The sequence below is a fragment of the Dendronephthya gigantea genome, unplaced genomic scaffold (genome assembly GCF_004324835.1).
Source record: "Dendronephthya gigantea isolate DGI-Jeju-01 unplaced genomic scaffold, DenGig_1.0 000027F, whole genome shotgun sequence".
Classification (NCBI taxonomy): Eukaryota; Metazoa; Cnidaria; class Anthozoa; order Malacalcyonacea; family Nephtheidae; genus Dendronephthya; species Dendronephthya gigantea.
In genome coordinates this window covers 1,306,862-1,321,856 of record NW_021163037.1, presented here as the reverse complement: position 1 = coordinate 1,321,856, position 14,995 = coordinate 1,306,862, and the positions used below count along the sequence as shown (strand labels likewise).

The window sequence follows — 14,995 nt, the reverse complement described above, 5'->3', positions numbered from 1 at the left end:
TTTTTCTTGTAGCACCGATAGTCAACACCACGACAAACACCTCAAATTATTATTTGGACATTACGTATTACGATTTTAAGTAAGTTCAACAGCTACCCAAAGCGAACAAATCTGAATAGTGGTCTTCTGCTGCAAAACGATTTCATTTGGTGCGATCATAATAACAGGGGCAACTGTTCCTCTGTATCCGTGCTTGATCCAGTCAGCGTTAACGTATGACAGATTTATCAAGAAATAATTATGAATCATTAAGATAATATAAGATGTGACTTTAGAATTTCATTTATATTTTTTGTAGAGCTTCAGAATCTGATTTTGTCAGCGTAAATTACGATGGACCTTTCCCTAACCCAAGATACATAGCGAGCCCGTTTGAAAGCTGGTTATATTACGACGGCCATCCGGGCCACTCCGACTGGTTCAGGAGTGAGTCCGTGAGGAACCGGCACTATACGGATTCCATTGAACTGACGAGCACTCACGATGTAGATAAAAAGGGAAATCGTGTCAATCGATATTTTTCGACGAAATTTTTCCCGGTAGATGGCCGGGGGTTTAGGGCCGAGGGACAACGGGATTGCGTGACTAATGCGCTGAGAAATTTTGGGTCAGTAAATCAACTCAATGTTATAGAGCATCCGTTCGGGTATTTTTAGTCTCAAACAACTGGTAGAAAACGGATTTACCTTCATTTCATTCAAATCAGTTCTCAGTTGAACTCTGCCATTAGACTGACGACAGTGAGCGATTTGAGTTTGTTTTTCCAAGTATATAACTGATTGAAATGAAATAAGTCGAAATTAGAGCGAAAAAATTTGAGAGTCTATAGATTTAGAGAAAATTAAGCTCAGCTCTGCTCCTGTTCTAATTTCGGGGTATAATAATTGTTTTAAAAATCGTAATATTTTGTTCCATAGATTCACAGCAGCAGCAAGAAATACCTTCACGTATTCTGGTAACGAAATATTGACATTCGCTGGTGGGGAGGAGCTTTATGTGTTTATAAATAAGCAGCTTGTGATCCAACTGTTTCATGATCCAGGGAATGGCTCGGTCCCGTGCGCGATTGTTGAACTGCAGGCTGCCTCAGGTAAAGCATAGCTTTCCTCGATTAACTTGAAATGATGAAAAAGTATATTCAAATTCAGTTGTCACACCAAGATATTATACATAGGTGTGTCGCTATGGTTTACCAAAACTGGCGCTGAATCATGGAATCGATGTTTTTGGATCAGTTAGAAAAAAACGATAACCATTTATTTAGCAAAAATTCTTTTCACATCTTTTATCAGGAGACGGTAATATTGAAGTCAAGGAAGGCGTATTATCTCATCATAATTGTGAAAATGTCAAACCAAGCGCGAAGAAAGTGCAACTGAATCTTCTCGTATGTATTTTAAAAAAACAATATTTTACGAAGTTTACGAAGACTATATCGCCAAAAAGCTCACACTAGTTGAGTGTGACATAAGTGGCGTTTACACTACGTGTTTTGACCTGGCCTGGACCAAGTCTAGACCGAGGTGTGAACGTTGTTCATCTGGCGTAGACCAGGCCGTCATGGAATCTTTACGCATAGATTAATATCTTACACTCAATGAGTTTGGTTGGGTGTGAAGGAGCTTTTAGAATTCTTTCCAATATTTTTGGTCATCAGTTACAATTTTCCAAACTTCTTTTGCCGCGATGTTATTCAAAAACCGATCACGCTAATCCGAAAATGAAATTTTCAACAGCCGATTTGCTAGGTAAATGTGTTTCCCCACAAATCTCAGCTTTTTACTTTATTGAGGTTGAACCAAATAGCGAAGTAATGAGCAAAAAAGCAGCCCTTAAAGTTAAATCCGATATTAGCTCGATACCTAAGGGTTAAGCGCTAATCGCGTTTTGAACTGTCGCGGCCGTTGTAACTTAATTGCATCTGTTGTGACCAGTAGCGTAGCCAGCCTGGCGATTTTTCCCGTTATGCTAATATTGTTCCTCTATGCTAATATAAAGGTGTTCATTGACTGTCAAAACAATGAATTTTTAACTCGACTTAGAAATAAATCGAAATTTACATAGCGGGACAAAATCGCCAGGCTGGGTACGCCACTGGCTGTGACTGTCGTTTGTACATATTATTCATTGTTCAGGTTGGCGTACCTTATCGCCTGGAAGTTTTCTTAGCAGAGAGGTTTCTGTGCCAGTCTTTGTTTCTGTACCAAGCCAGCGGCACCTCGTTTGTGCAACCATGGCAACCAACACGAGTTGTCGACTACCTTGCTACGATTCCAGAATCATTTCATATTGGCGCACGGGTGAAGGAATTTACGATTGGTGACGATTTTACGACTGGAGAGTACAGTATCAACGTAGGTCTATTTACGTTCTGAACAAATGGCTAATCTATTCACTGACATGCAGAATTTGCTTCTGCTCATTTTCATGTTCACGCGAATTTCATTTTATGTCTTGAAAATGCCATGCAGTTATTAGGCCATGCAGTTACAGGTCTATTCTGTGTATAGTTAATCAATTATATATCAAATAACTCTGAAATTGTAATTATTGCCTGTTGATTCTTTTGATTTGAATATCTATACCTTGTCGTGAGGTTCTGCAGGCTGGTATACTAAACCGTTTTTATGTAAGCTTGAATTCTTCCTTGCAGGTTCTAAGCGGCAACAACCAACGAAGGTTCGCAATCAATCGTTCGACATACACTCCGCCAGCAAGCCCCACGCCGCCTGTCGAAGAAACGGTAAACATCGCAGGAGACACAGTGATATTGTGCGCCAACTCTAGTAACGTCACACAACCTATCGCGAATGTATCAACCACCGTGGAAACATTTACTATACCATCTGGTGACCGCACTGCGTTTTTGACATTAGCCAGAAGTTTGGATTACGAGGCCACTAAAGAGTACGAACTCTTGCTACAAATAGAAGCAAGTGGACGTCAAGGGAACGTCACCATTCGGGTAAAAATAGTTTTTGCGTAATTACTAATCAGTATCTTCAACTTTTTGCGAAATAGTGCACCCAACCCGGAATTAGGAAGTAAAGTAGTCATTTTATAAATGGCTATACCCTGGATATTGAGTTCTGTGTATTTATATATTCACGTTCACATATCGTAAAAATAATCGAAATCTGTCGAGCATGCGCAATCACTCGAATATATTGATTTTGAGTTGTGCATGCGTGGTTGTATTGATTCAATGGTGTATGCAGGAAGCCAGTTTTAATATTACTATTGGCTGAACATTTTTGTGTTATTTATTTTATGCTACACATTAAACTAAAGGCTGTGGTATAATTTGTGCCAACTTATTAATGGAATTCATAGATATAGCGGGCGTCTTGAAATACTTCCGAAGGTTTGAAAATAGGTTTTATATTATTATGTTATTGTATATTTTGTCGGTGATAAAAAATATTCAGGCGAGTGAAGTAAAAATGAGTTGGGTACCGTATTTCTATGTGTATAACTATTATCGTTTCAGATAATCGTCCAAGACGTGAACGACAACTGCCCTATCTTACCACGAGTGTCCTATAGTTTTACCCCAGTCCCTCCTCTTGTACCGGCAGCGTTCTTCATAATCAAAGCGACAGATCTGGATAGCGGTGATAATGCACGGATTTCGTATTATCCACAACGTATTTCGGAAAGGTATTTAGCCATAAAGCGCGTTTTCATTACGCAAATTTGTTCGTGCGACACAAGAAATCCGGCATCACGATTGGTCAGCGATAAAACGTCGTTGCAAAAAGCGTTTCCGCTGGCCAATCACGCATTTGCAGAATTTGTAATGTACGCGAATAATTTCACTTAATGGAAAACCAGCTGAATTTAGATGCATTATTCTAATAATACCATGCATGGGCTTTCATTTCCCTGGTGACTATGTTGCTCTTCCAAATTTTAACAGATTATAATGATCTAATTCGAATGTCTTATCATTCTTGCCAATGGCGTACCACATATATCGAGTAGTATATTTCTGCTCTTAGTTTGCAACAATGACTGCTAACAGGATTTCTGGTCAGAATTTTGAATGCATGCTGTCTCGATTTTCATTCAACGCATACCGTTGTTTGTTAATGATTCAATTCGGTATAGTTAACAGAGATTTACAAAACGTGAATACTGTACACTTGAGTTTAAAAATCGAATCAGAAGCCGATACAGGCCAGCCGGTCCAACAGCTGCCCCCCCCCCCGTCATCCACTTCCCAAGCCATTTAACTGCTCTAGGAACAAACTGCTTCATGAGATCCAGAGAATTACCCATTTTCGTTATAGGCACGAAGTGAGCCGTATTCGCTATCATACTAGGAACTTTACTGAAGTTATCTGGGTTAACACGACGACGGAAACGGAGTGGACATACAAAATATATGCCGTAGATAACGGAAACCCTAGACGTGGTGACTTTATACCAGTTAATGTTACCATCAACGCTACCTGTACTAGTCATGCTAACTTTGTTGTTAATAATACCTCTGGGGAAGTGTTCTTACGAGCTCCGAATCTTACAGGGTCTATATATCGTAAGTAAATCGTGTGGCTTATAAGTTTATTTGATCATTTTCTTGGAGAACTTCAAAATATCCGTAAATTTTAATCAGTGCATTTGTTGACATGGTTAATTACATCATTTAATTAAATTGCATTCATACGCCAATCGCAAGGCGTGTTCACGAGGAATTTGTATATGCCGTGTGTATTACACGACATTAATGATTAATGATTTTATACAATTTCCTCGTGATTGTTTATTTTCGTTAAAATGCGGTAGATCACAAACCGTACTAGGAAAGACCCTACTACGCTGTAGAGAAATATATCTTGCAAACAACATACATCAATTTGGTGTAAAAAGTGAGAGATCAAACATTGACTATCACGGTTTTCTTGTGAATTTGTCGTTTTACATAAATAAATACGTAGCCAGATTGAATGGGTTATTTCAAAGGGTTAACACTATAGCAACCTTCTATTGAATGATTAATTTTCGTTTTCTTCAGCTCTAAACTCAACACATAAGCCAATGTGCCGACGTTGTCGTACAGGTTACTACTGTGTCGGGGATGGGACGGAATTACCTTGTGGAAAATTTTCACCTACTGAATATTCATTTGCTGGTGCGAGAAAGTGCGATAAATGTCCTGAAGGCTGGGTAAGAATTTATACTTGGGCGTAGTCCTGCGGTTGTGTGCATGCATTCAAATTGAAAAGTTAGGTTGAGAAATCTGACTAAAATAGATCCACAAAATCTATCTTAGATAAGTCAGAATCCAAAGATTGATTTGAAAGCTAGCTTTAACTACTAAACTAAGGCACTTTATGTCTGTCACAGAGCCTGGTTTAGTACAATTAAAAATTTTTTACCTACCCGACCAACCAGCGTGTGCTATTTAGCCTTATTTTCTATGACAACCTTTACGTTTATCACAAATTTTTCCCTGAGTGATCCCTGCTTAAATTTTAGCTGTGCCACAATGGTACTGCCTTGCCATGCCCAGCAGACACATGGATCGCGTGTAACGAGAGCGTAAGTAAAAAGTTTTATCTCGGTAGATACACTTCAATTTCTTGTTATCTTTTTCGGTCTACGACAACTATCACACGTCAGAACTATTTCCCATATGTATATCTGCCATTAGTCATCCTCTTTTCTCAGTTCTGCCCAGAGAAGTGCAATGCTTGTGAGCCTGGTACGGTTTGTTTCAATGGGAAACGAATGGATTGTGACCCTGGAACCTACAGCAACGGCACTGGTACGATTTTCTGTATCAAAAAGATATTGATGACTATAAATTATTATAGTTCCGTTGCTCAGTGTTGTTCGCCACAGATGTGCATGCAATGTAATTGATTTGGTTGAGAGACTCGTGTCTATCCGCGGTTTTTTAATAGGGACGTAGGCATGAAACAAAAATTTGTTGTTTATAACCGTTACGTACCACATAGAATGGACCTGGCACAAATTAAATATAGGCTAGTGATGTTCATGACGTACAAACTTAACTTACGGGAAAGTCAAGTTCGTTCTGCGAAAAAGTTCAAGTTCGTTCGAAAACCATGTGAAGGCCTTCAAATTTAAAAATTTGCATGCCATAAATTGCCTGCCCAACGGTAGTATGTTATAAACACGTGCCTCGTGTATTTAAGGTTTTCCATGCCAATTATGTCCTCCTGGTAGCTACAACAACATCACGCGTGCCACGACCTGCGCATGTTGTCCCGCGGGATACACCAGCACTTATCGAAAGAACACTTGTCGTGCCTGTCACGTGCGTGAGTGGGCAGAAGAAGGGAATTTTCCATTCTGTGGTCTATGTAAGACATGCGTCACTCCCAGTCAATGTAAGTTACATGTAATGTAAACTGATCATCAAAACAAGGAGGGATTTCGTTTAAAAGTTTAGGCATTCTGAAAGTTTTATTTAAAAATCGGTATATTTGGATACACGATTTTTTAATAAAACACTTTGCTCAGAACGCTCGAAATAGCATTTGCGAGGTTTTAGTTTCGAGAACCCCTCTAGATGCATGTGCTGCTGTATTGTATAAAAATTTCGCATCTGTGACCATAAATGCTGGGTCAGCTCCTGATTCTGATTGGGATAGTCTGAAAAATTAATTCAATTGCCAATTAATTCAAAACAAAATTCCGACTTTTTGGTCATTAATACAGTAATCTAATTATATAATGCCTAACTTAATTATAGATTTGGTCTTAATAATCCTATGTTTCTAACTATACACGTTCAATAAACACAAAGCATCCCTGCCTGAAAATCTCGAGCATGATTGATGTTGCATTTACTAGTTTGCCTATAAGTTGTTATGATTGTCTTAGTTGATGAAGAATTTCCTTCAGGTCCATGTTTGACTGTACCTTCGCCGTGTTTCAAAGGAGTAACGTGTCGGAATTTAGACTATGGAAATTATCAATGTGGAGATTGTCCTCCGGGGTATGAAGGGAATGGAACCGCCTGTATCGACATTGACGAGGTTTTGTATTTTTTTTTGTATTGTAACAAAGTTAGTAAGCATGCAGATTATTGCGACCTCCTCGATGTGGTTTGAAATATTAACATTAGGCCTGGTTCTCATATGTCGCTGATAGTCAACGACGTATTGCATGTGGCCATTGACGAAGAAAATTAATTTTATTCAAAATAACAAAGCGCTTAATTCATCATTGATCACCGACAATAGCCATCGCCGACCGTCGGTGACATATGAGATCCAGGCTTTAGTATCAACATGTATGTAAAATATCAACATACATGTTGAAAACAAAATGTTGACGAAGACAAGAGGAGAATGATTATGAGTTGGACATATTTCGAGTTTACTTGAAAATCATCATCGGAGAGACAAACGTTACCGATATGTCATATCATAATGATGATTTTAAAATCGGGGATCGAATTTTCACAAACTCATTTAGTTGCAAACTCATTTCACTCATTTACTTACAAACTCAATTCAGTTTAAAAAGGCTATCTTATAAAAAGTTTTCGAATTATGTTTTGTATTATTTTTTTTTAACATTTTAATTTCTCAGTGTTCCCGTGCATCGCCCTGCAACTCAACCTGCACAAATCTTTCACCTGGCTATCGCTGTGGCGGGTGTCCATCTGGTCACCGGGGAAGCGCCCCCTCGGGGATTGGTCTTCATCAAGCAAAGACAAAGCAAGTCTGTGAAGATATAGATGAATGTTCAGAAGGGAGTCACTTGTGCGATAAGAATGCGAAATGCGTTAACACAATTGTGAGTAACCCAAGAAGCAATGTAGATGTAGGGAAATAAAGTTTTCGTTGAAAACTGACATATAACGTTGTTCGGAAATAGAAATATGCCATGACTATATTTGACTATAATTATCTCTCTTTAGGGCAGCTACAAGTGCGGTGCTTGTAATGCAGGTTTTATTGGCAATGGATACAGTGGATGTGTCCCAGGAGACTTCTGCGATGCAGGCGTCAGCGATTGCCATGCCAATGCAACATGCACTTCGCAGGGATCCGGGCGCTACACATGCGAGGTAATACTAACTAAGTCAGTTTTATCTGCTGCACTCCATCAACTATTAAGTACTACGAATTATTAACCTCATTACTAACGTTGTCAGTTGACTTTAAGTTGATCCTAATATATTCAATGTATTGCTGTCTGTACACCTGTTTTATAGTGTAAAGATGGTTTTGGAGGTGATGGTAAGGAGTGTGGACCAGATACTGATTTAGATGGAATACCAGATAAACCTTTAAGTTGTTTCGTTCCGCCTTGCAAGATGGTAAGCGCGAGGTTGTTTCAAGATGATATGTATCTGTCAACCCGTAATTTCTTGAGAGAATTATGAAGTAAACCAGCGCACTGCACCATATTTCCCATCTTGAATTGAAAAGCTGTACACGTACAATTTGAAGTCTGCTGTTTCATGTTTAGTTCACGGACAAAAATCTGATGTTTTTATCCGGTGTGTCCTTTTTTTAAGGACAACTGTCCGTATGTTCCTAACGAAGGCCAAGGTGATAATGATGACGATAGTGATGGCGATGATTGTGATTCTGATGATGACAATGATAATATCCCAGATGTTGATGTAAGTTTAAAATGTTGTTATTATGAAAGTCAAGATTTATAACATCATTATTTTTATGTATATGATAACAATGTTAAAAATTCTTTGAACAGAAACTACGAGACACAAACTGTGGAAACTACATATAACACCGACTGCAGAAACTACACAATCTAAAGAACACAAAAACAGCGAAACTACACACAAACTATACAGCACAAGCTATACGGAAACTATTTCGAAAAGATAGAAGACTACGGAAATTACACAATCTACAGCACACAAAAGCACGGAAACTTCACACAAACTAGTAAATACGCGCTATACGAGAACTATACACAAACTAAAGAACACAGAATATTTCTAGGGGGCGAACAATTCGGCTACATCTGTGGGGGTGGCTGTACTGAAAAACACAAAATAGGATACCACACACATACTAGAAAACACAGCAACTTTACGTCAACTACAGAACACAAGGATCTCCCCATCCGAACCTCTCGCTCAGTAAGGAGTATTTATATGTATTTATTGGAGCATGTCAAATAATTTTTCTTCAGGATAACTGTCCCTTCACTGCAAACGATGATCAGAAAGACAGCGATAATGACGATGTTGGTGATGCTTGCGATAACTGCAAGTTTGTGAAAAATACAGATCAGAGGGACCTCGATAGAGATGGAGTCGGAGATGGTTGTGATAATGACATAGACGGGGATGGTGAGATTTGTATTCTACTATTAGACTGTGGCCATCATCAACTGTTCAAGAGCTGCTTATATATCTTATTGTGTATAAATCAAAATTTATTTTTCACTTTGGCAAAGTTTGTTAAATGGTAATTTTCCTACACGAAAAAATGCTCGACCTTTGAATGCTCATGCATGTTGTTTGAACATATTTTTCGTGTCCGAATTCAAATCCATGATAAATATAATTTAGGTTTTCAAAATGTGAATGACAGATGTCCCCAGCTGAATACTACAGATCAAACAGACACAGATGGTGATGGTATCGGTGATAAATGCGATAATTGTCCCAAAAATTCAAATAGCAATCAGGTATTAAACAGGGCCTTTACATAGTGACACTAGGTAATAAGTTATAATTTGAGTTGCTATATGCATGATAAAATAAGATAATACATAAGATACTATAATAAAATATTTTTTATATATAACTATTTAATGACTTGCAAAAATATTTACGTTGGAAAATCTTCCCTTTAGCGTGACAGTAATCAGAACGGCTATGGAGATTTGTGTGATCTCTCAACTGGAACAGATAGGTGTGCTGATTATGCTCTAATAATATATTATAAGTATTCTTTAAACTGGTTTAAAAATCTGTTAGTACTATCCGGCGATTCAAGCCTTCAACCATTAATTCAACCATCAAAAATTATGAAACACTATTTGGCATAGCTGGGCTGCAATGATTTGGTTGTCCCAATTTATATGTTTGCTAAAGTAAAAAAATCTTCTAAACTAAAGTTTTCTATTTGCATCATTGAATGGAATCCTCCATTTTATAGTAAACCATCCTTGAACTTTCTTCCCGATGCTACCCGCACTAGCCGCACACCCGCACTAGCCGCACACCCGCACTTTGGTACGACTTCGACATTGTTTTCCAAACTGAGTCACATGAAATGCATTTCTTATTTTCTCAATGCATTTCTTATTGTTTGAAACTACCTTTTGTAGACATCCTTTATACATTTCACCCTCCATGCAGCACACTTTTTTAATCTCAGGCAATAGATTGGAAATCAGGTGGAAATCTCTTAATACGATTCCTCATCTTTTAATAGGGATGGTGATAGTGTTTTTAATGATTATGATAATTGTGTCAACCTTCCAAATGCTGAGCAAGCAGACAAAGATAACGATGATTCTGGTGAGTATACTTTAATATAATTAATTTGAATTATGAATTTTACATTGACATTAACATTTTGAAACTGAAACTTGTTGAAGATAGAGCTAATTACTTTCTAATACAGAGAACTTTATGTCATTTTGTGCAGGGGACGCATGTGATGACGACAGCGACGGCGATGGCGTATTGGACGCCGATGACAACTGCCCTTTAGTGAAAAATCCTGATCAGAAACATGTTAACCTAACATTCGATGCTTTTGGTAGGTCATCAATCATTAGCTGTAGTGTGAGTAAAAATCGGGTAGGGGGTGGACGTGCCGCGTATTGTATGTATTAATTGCGTAACGATATGTTCATCTTTCTGATCATTTTTAGGGTGTTTTGTTTGGATGCACATAACTTTCCGCCATTTTTATTTTTAATTGTACTGAACAACAACAAATGCGGAAATATCTGTACTACTCTCAACCAATCGGCATCCAGTAATTTTATCATGCTTATAATGAGTCTAGATACGAAGTTTATTGTTTAGAAATGTTTCGGTTTCCATCAAATGAAGACCTCTTAGAGAATTGACTACGGGCTAGCTCTAGCTGGTTTGCCCTCCGCAAGACCGATGTTGATTGTTACCGATATCAATCTCATTCAATTTTGTGTCGTTGATCAGGTGTTGAGGTTGGTGATCTTTGCGTCAAAGATTTTGACGGGGATGGTTACTCCGACGAGAAGGATTCATGTCCACATGTTGCGAATATTCATAAAACGTCATTCGAGGAAAACTTTATTGTATGGCTTGATGGGCAGCAGGCCGATGATAATTTGTGGAAAGTTTCAAACGAGGTAATGACGTTGATCATTGAAAAAACAACATTCCCTTATTAGATGTTTTTCATAAAGTGACGGCCAAAAGAAATGGTTTCCACAACATTAAACGAAGCGGACGTCCAGGATTTCTTTTGCAACTTATGAGAAGATGTGGCTGGCTAATGCTCATTGCAAATTTTAAACATTATTATCGTTTTGTATAGGGCCGAGATATTCAATATTCGTCCAATAGAAGCAGTCCATCAATGTTGATAGGTATGGCACCGTTTTTCTCCTATGAAATGTCAACGCCACCTGATCGACTGTGTTTTTGACTTGAAAATCAGTAAAAACATTTTGACACGTTTGACAGGTTTTTGCCCTTGACACTAAATTTGACACAATACCTTGTGTAAAATCGGCTATTACTGGCTATCTTTATTTTTTTTATATTTACTGGACACATTTGCCATTTACGTTTCTATGCCATGCAATATTGCAGGTAATCAACGCTATGGGCCTGTTGATTTCTCTGGTACGATGTTCGTAAATACGCACGAGGGACTGAATTACATCGGTTTTGTTTTCGGTTATCAGTCGAATAGAAAGTTTTACGCGGTCCTGTGGCGACATAAGAATCTGAATCTCGAGGAGAAAACGTACAAAGCTGGTATTAAAGGTCTTCAATTAAAGGTATATGTTTGGAAGATATGCCAATTTGTCATATTTCAGTTGTCTTTGGAAAATCACAAAACATTTTTGTGAGGTTCAATTTTTTTAAAGGGGGGGGGGCGTATCGCTCTCTATCATTCATTATTATTTTATTTAACTTGCTATATGTAGCTCATAAACAGTGCTACTGGTCCCAGCGATGTTCTAGCTCAAGCTTTGTGGCATTCCAGAGAGACCGTAGACCAGGTAAAGTCTGGATAGTGAAGCTACCGAACGTCATTATAACACTCATTTTGCCGATATTTTTTTTAAGGTTTCGGTACTCTGGCACGATCCTCTTATGCAAGGATGGGAACACAGAACTCCTTATAGATTTTATCTCAAATATCGTCCTTCTGTTGGCAAAATAAGGTACAGTTTGGTACATCTGATATACTCTTTCAGTTGTGATATACCCTTTCAGTCTGATATATATCAAGAAGAGAAAACTTAAGAATAGTGCAGCACAATATGCATTTTTTGTACGCAAATTTTTTATGTAGCAATAAACACATGCATGTTACAGCAGGCAGAAATCTCAGTTTCAAGACGTGGTCGTGACATATACAGTCTCATAAGGATCAATATTTTTATTCGTCAAAAAATCGTATTGATGATCACGCTCAGAATGAAAGCGTCATGGCCAGAAAATTCGGACATAATTAACATTCTACTTCCGCCTAAATTTGCATATGGTGTCAAAATAAAGCTTCGTGAGTTTATAGTAAACTGTAATGTGCACAGTACTAAACGCTAAAAATACACCTTTAGGTAGGTCAATTATAATTTGCCTTAATTACTCGTTGCAGAGCAAGTTAATCTTAATATTTTTATATAGTATTTCAAAATATTTTATCAGTATTCGTCCTGCATTTTCAAAAAAAAGTTTGATTATTTATCACGTTGAATACCATATAAAACAAAAACCGTAATAGCGTAGAAATAAAATAAAAATGCAGAGCCAACATAAACCTTTACCAGCAAAATATTACCTCAGGATCTTTAATATGACACGAATTACAAGAAACAACCAGGGCAAATTGCAAAGATGCAATGATTTTCTTAAATTTTGCGAAATTTAAGAATGCGCAATATAATTTATAGTTCTGCAAACGAATAATATTTGAACAGATATGCAAATTTGCTACGGCAATCTGCATATTCGATGTCCGCAATTTCTGGCCATGGATATTTAAAGGGCCTTAATTGTACGTCAATTTGGCTTCAAAGAGAATGGCTTAAAAATTGTTCTTTAGAGCTGACTGGGATTTTTTTAGGTTATCACTTTTAAGATTGTGAAGTATACTTGAAAACCATAACCTTTTATAGTTACATACGTATATTCTTCCTGAAATTCAGGCTGATTGTTAACAACGGAGATTCTATTATCGCGGATTCTGGGGATATTTATGATACCACGATCACAGGAGGGCGGTTAGGGGTAATTGTGTATGGACAGAAGGATGTTGTTTGGTCTAGGCTGCAAGCAAATTGTCAGGATAGGTATGAGCTTGTCTGCTTGTTATTTCTTTCTTTACTATTAAGAGAAAGTTAACTCACGTATTCATGAATAAGCTGTTTTAGACTAATAGACTAGGAAGAATTTTCCTTTGTCTTTTTCCAGCTTTTTTAAACTAGCCTGTGCATAGCTTGTATTACGCACCGTAGTACGGTGCGCATATTACAGGCTGTGCACAGGCACGTCAAACAAACAAACCGCAAAATTCGGCCTAGTTAAAAACAACCTTAGACAATTCTATTTTGTATTTAGGGCATTTTAGGGTGAAATTCGCACGCCAGCAACAGTAAATGCTATATTCACGTTCTGATAATTAATAACTGAATGCATGGTAGACTAAAATTTTCTTTTCATTATGTATCATATTCATAAAGAAATACGTGAGTCCGCCGGAAAATGGCGTATTCGACCATGGTCGAATCCGCCGGAAAATGGCGCATTCAATCATGGTCGAGTCCGCCAGAAAATGGCGCATTCGACCATGGTCGAGTCGGCCGGGGAAAACGGCGTATTCGACCATGGTCGAGTTTGCCGGAAAATGGCGAATTCGACCATGCTCGAGTCCGCCAGAAAATGGTGTATTCGACCATGGTCGAGTCGGCCGGAAAAAATGGCGTATTCGACCATGGTCGAGTTTGCCGCAAAATGGCGAATTCGACCATGCTCGAGTCCGCCAGAAAATGGCGAATTCGACCATGGTCGAGTCCGCCAGAAAATGGTGTATTTGGTCGAGTCCGCCGGAAAATGGCGTATTCGACCATGGTCGAGTTTGCCGGAAGATGGCGAATTCGACCATGGTCGAGTTTGCCGGAAAATGGCGAACTCGACCATGGTTGAGTTCGCCAGAAAATGGCGTATTCGTCCATGGTCGAGTCCGCCGGAAAATGGCGAATTCGACCATGGCCGAGCTATCAATAAATAATAGACCTTTTGCATTTTAGACTATATTTTTATCCAAATTGAAGGAAATACAATCAAATCACTACAGCTGAATAGAGCGAACTGAAATTTGTAGAAATGCAAAGTTTAGCTGCGAAATACGGAAAATATATATAGTCTTGCAAAATTGTGTACTTTTATACCTTGCATTTCCTTGCATAGATCAAAAAGTAGTCTATAATGCAAAAGGTGTATTAGCAAGAGATTAATTTTGCGCGTCAGCCAATTTTACTGACGTGGATTGGCACAACTGTTGTTATTGATGAAGATGTTGTGTGCAATTTTCCTGTACAGTTGCATCAATTACCTTTAATTTACACACTACACTTCATAATAACAGTTGCACCAGTCCACGTAAAAAATATTTCGATAAAACAAAATTCCAATAAAAGGCCGTGAAAAAGTGACTGGATTAACGACATAATATTTATACTATCGTATGTTTAATTCGTGTTTCAGGGAAAACCATGCGCTAAAGTTTGACGGAGTTGGCGATTATGTCTCGTTGCCTTCCGCTAAGGAGCTTCAACTTACTGACAGGTTGGTCTT

General features: G+C 38.1%; 1 protein-coding gene across 1 annotated transcript in view; it reads left to right on the top strand.

Annotated features, from left to right (window-relative positions):
• The window catches only part of LOC114523303, a 38,064-nt gene that overhangs the window by 20,603 nt on the left and 2,466 nt on the right, over window positions 1–14,995 (top strand). Inside the window, exons 43-71 of the mRNA XM_028544181.1 lie at window positions 13–79; window positions 299–607; window positions 918–1,090; window positions 1,293–1,387; window positions 2,136–2,354; window positions 2,654–2,965; window positions 3,491–3,660; window positions 4,293–4,540; window positions 5,018–5,169; window positions 5,482–5,544; window positions 5,674–5,770; window positions 6,165–6,359; window positions 6,877–7,010; window positions 7,570–7,776; window positions 7,901–8,050; window positions 8,198–8,302; window positions 8,504–8,611; window positions 9,151–9,310; window positions 9,533–9,651; window positions 9,820–9,878; window positions 10,404–10,489; window positions 10,620–10,733; window positions 11,141–11,313; window positions 11,502–11,553; window positions 11,780–11,970; window positions 12,121–12,195; window positions 12,263–12,360; window positions 13,348–13,491; window positions 14,906–14,986. Coding sequence (XP_028399982.1) covers window positions 13–79; window positions 299–607; window positions 918–1,090; window positions 1,293–1,387; window positions 2,136–2,354; window positions 2,654–2,965; window positions 3,491–3,660; window positions 4,293–4,540; window positions 5,018–5,169; window positions 5,482–5,544; window positions 5,674–5,770; window positions 6,165–6,359; window positions 6,877–7,010; window positions 7,570–7,776; window positions 7,901–8,050; window positions 8,198–8,302; window positions 8,504–8,611; window positions 9,151–9,310; window positions 9,533–9,651; window positions 9,820–9,878; window positions 10,404–10,489; window positions 10,620–10,733; window positions 11,141–11,313; window positions 11,502–11,553; window positions 11,780–11,970; window positions 12,121–12,195; window positions 12,263–12,360; window positions 13,348–13,491; window positions 14,906–14,986 — 4,156 coding nt within the window. The remainder of the gene's footprint in view (window positions 1–12; window positions 80–298; window positions 608–917; window positions 1,091–1,292; window positions 1,388–2,135; window positions 2,355–2,653; window positions 2,966–3,490; window positions 3,661–4,292; window positions 4,541–5,017; window positions 5,170–5,481; window positions 5,545–5,673; window positions 5,771–6,164; window positions 6,360–6,876; window positions 7,011–7,569; window positions 7,777–7,900; window positions 8,051–8,197; window positions 8,303–8,503; window positions 8,612–9,150; window positions 9,311–9,532; window positions 9,652–9,819; window positions 9,879–10,403; window positions 10,490–10,619; window positions 10,734–11,140; window positions 11,314–11,501; window positions 11,554–11,779; window positions 11,971–12,120; window positions 12,196–12,262; window positions 12,361–13,347; window positions 13,492–14,905; window positions 14,987–14,995) is intronic.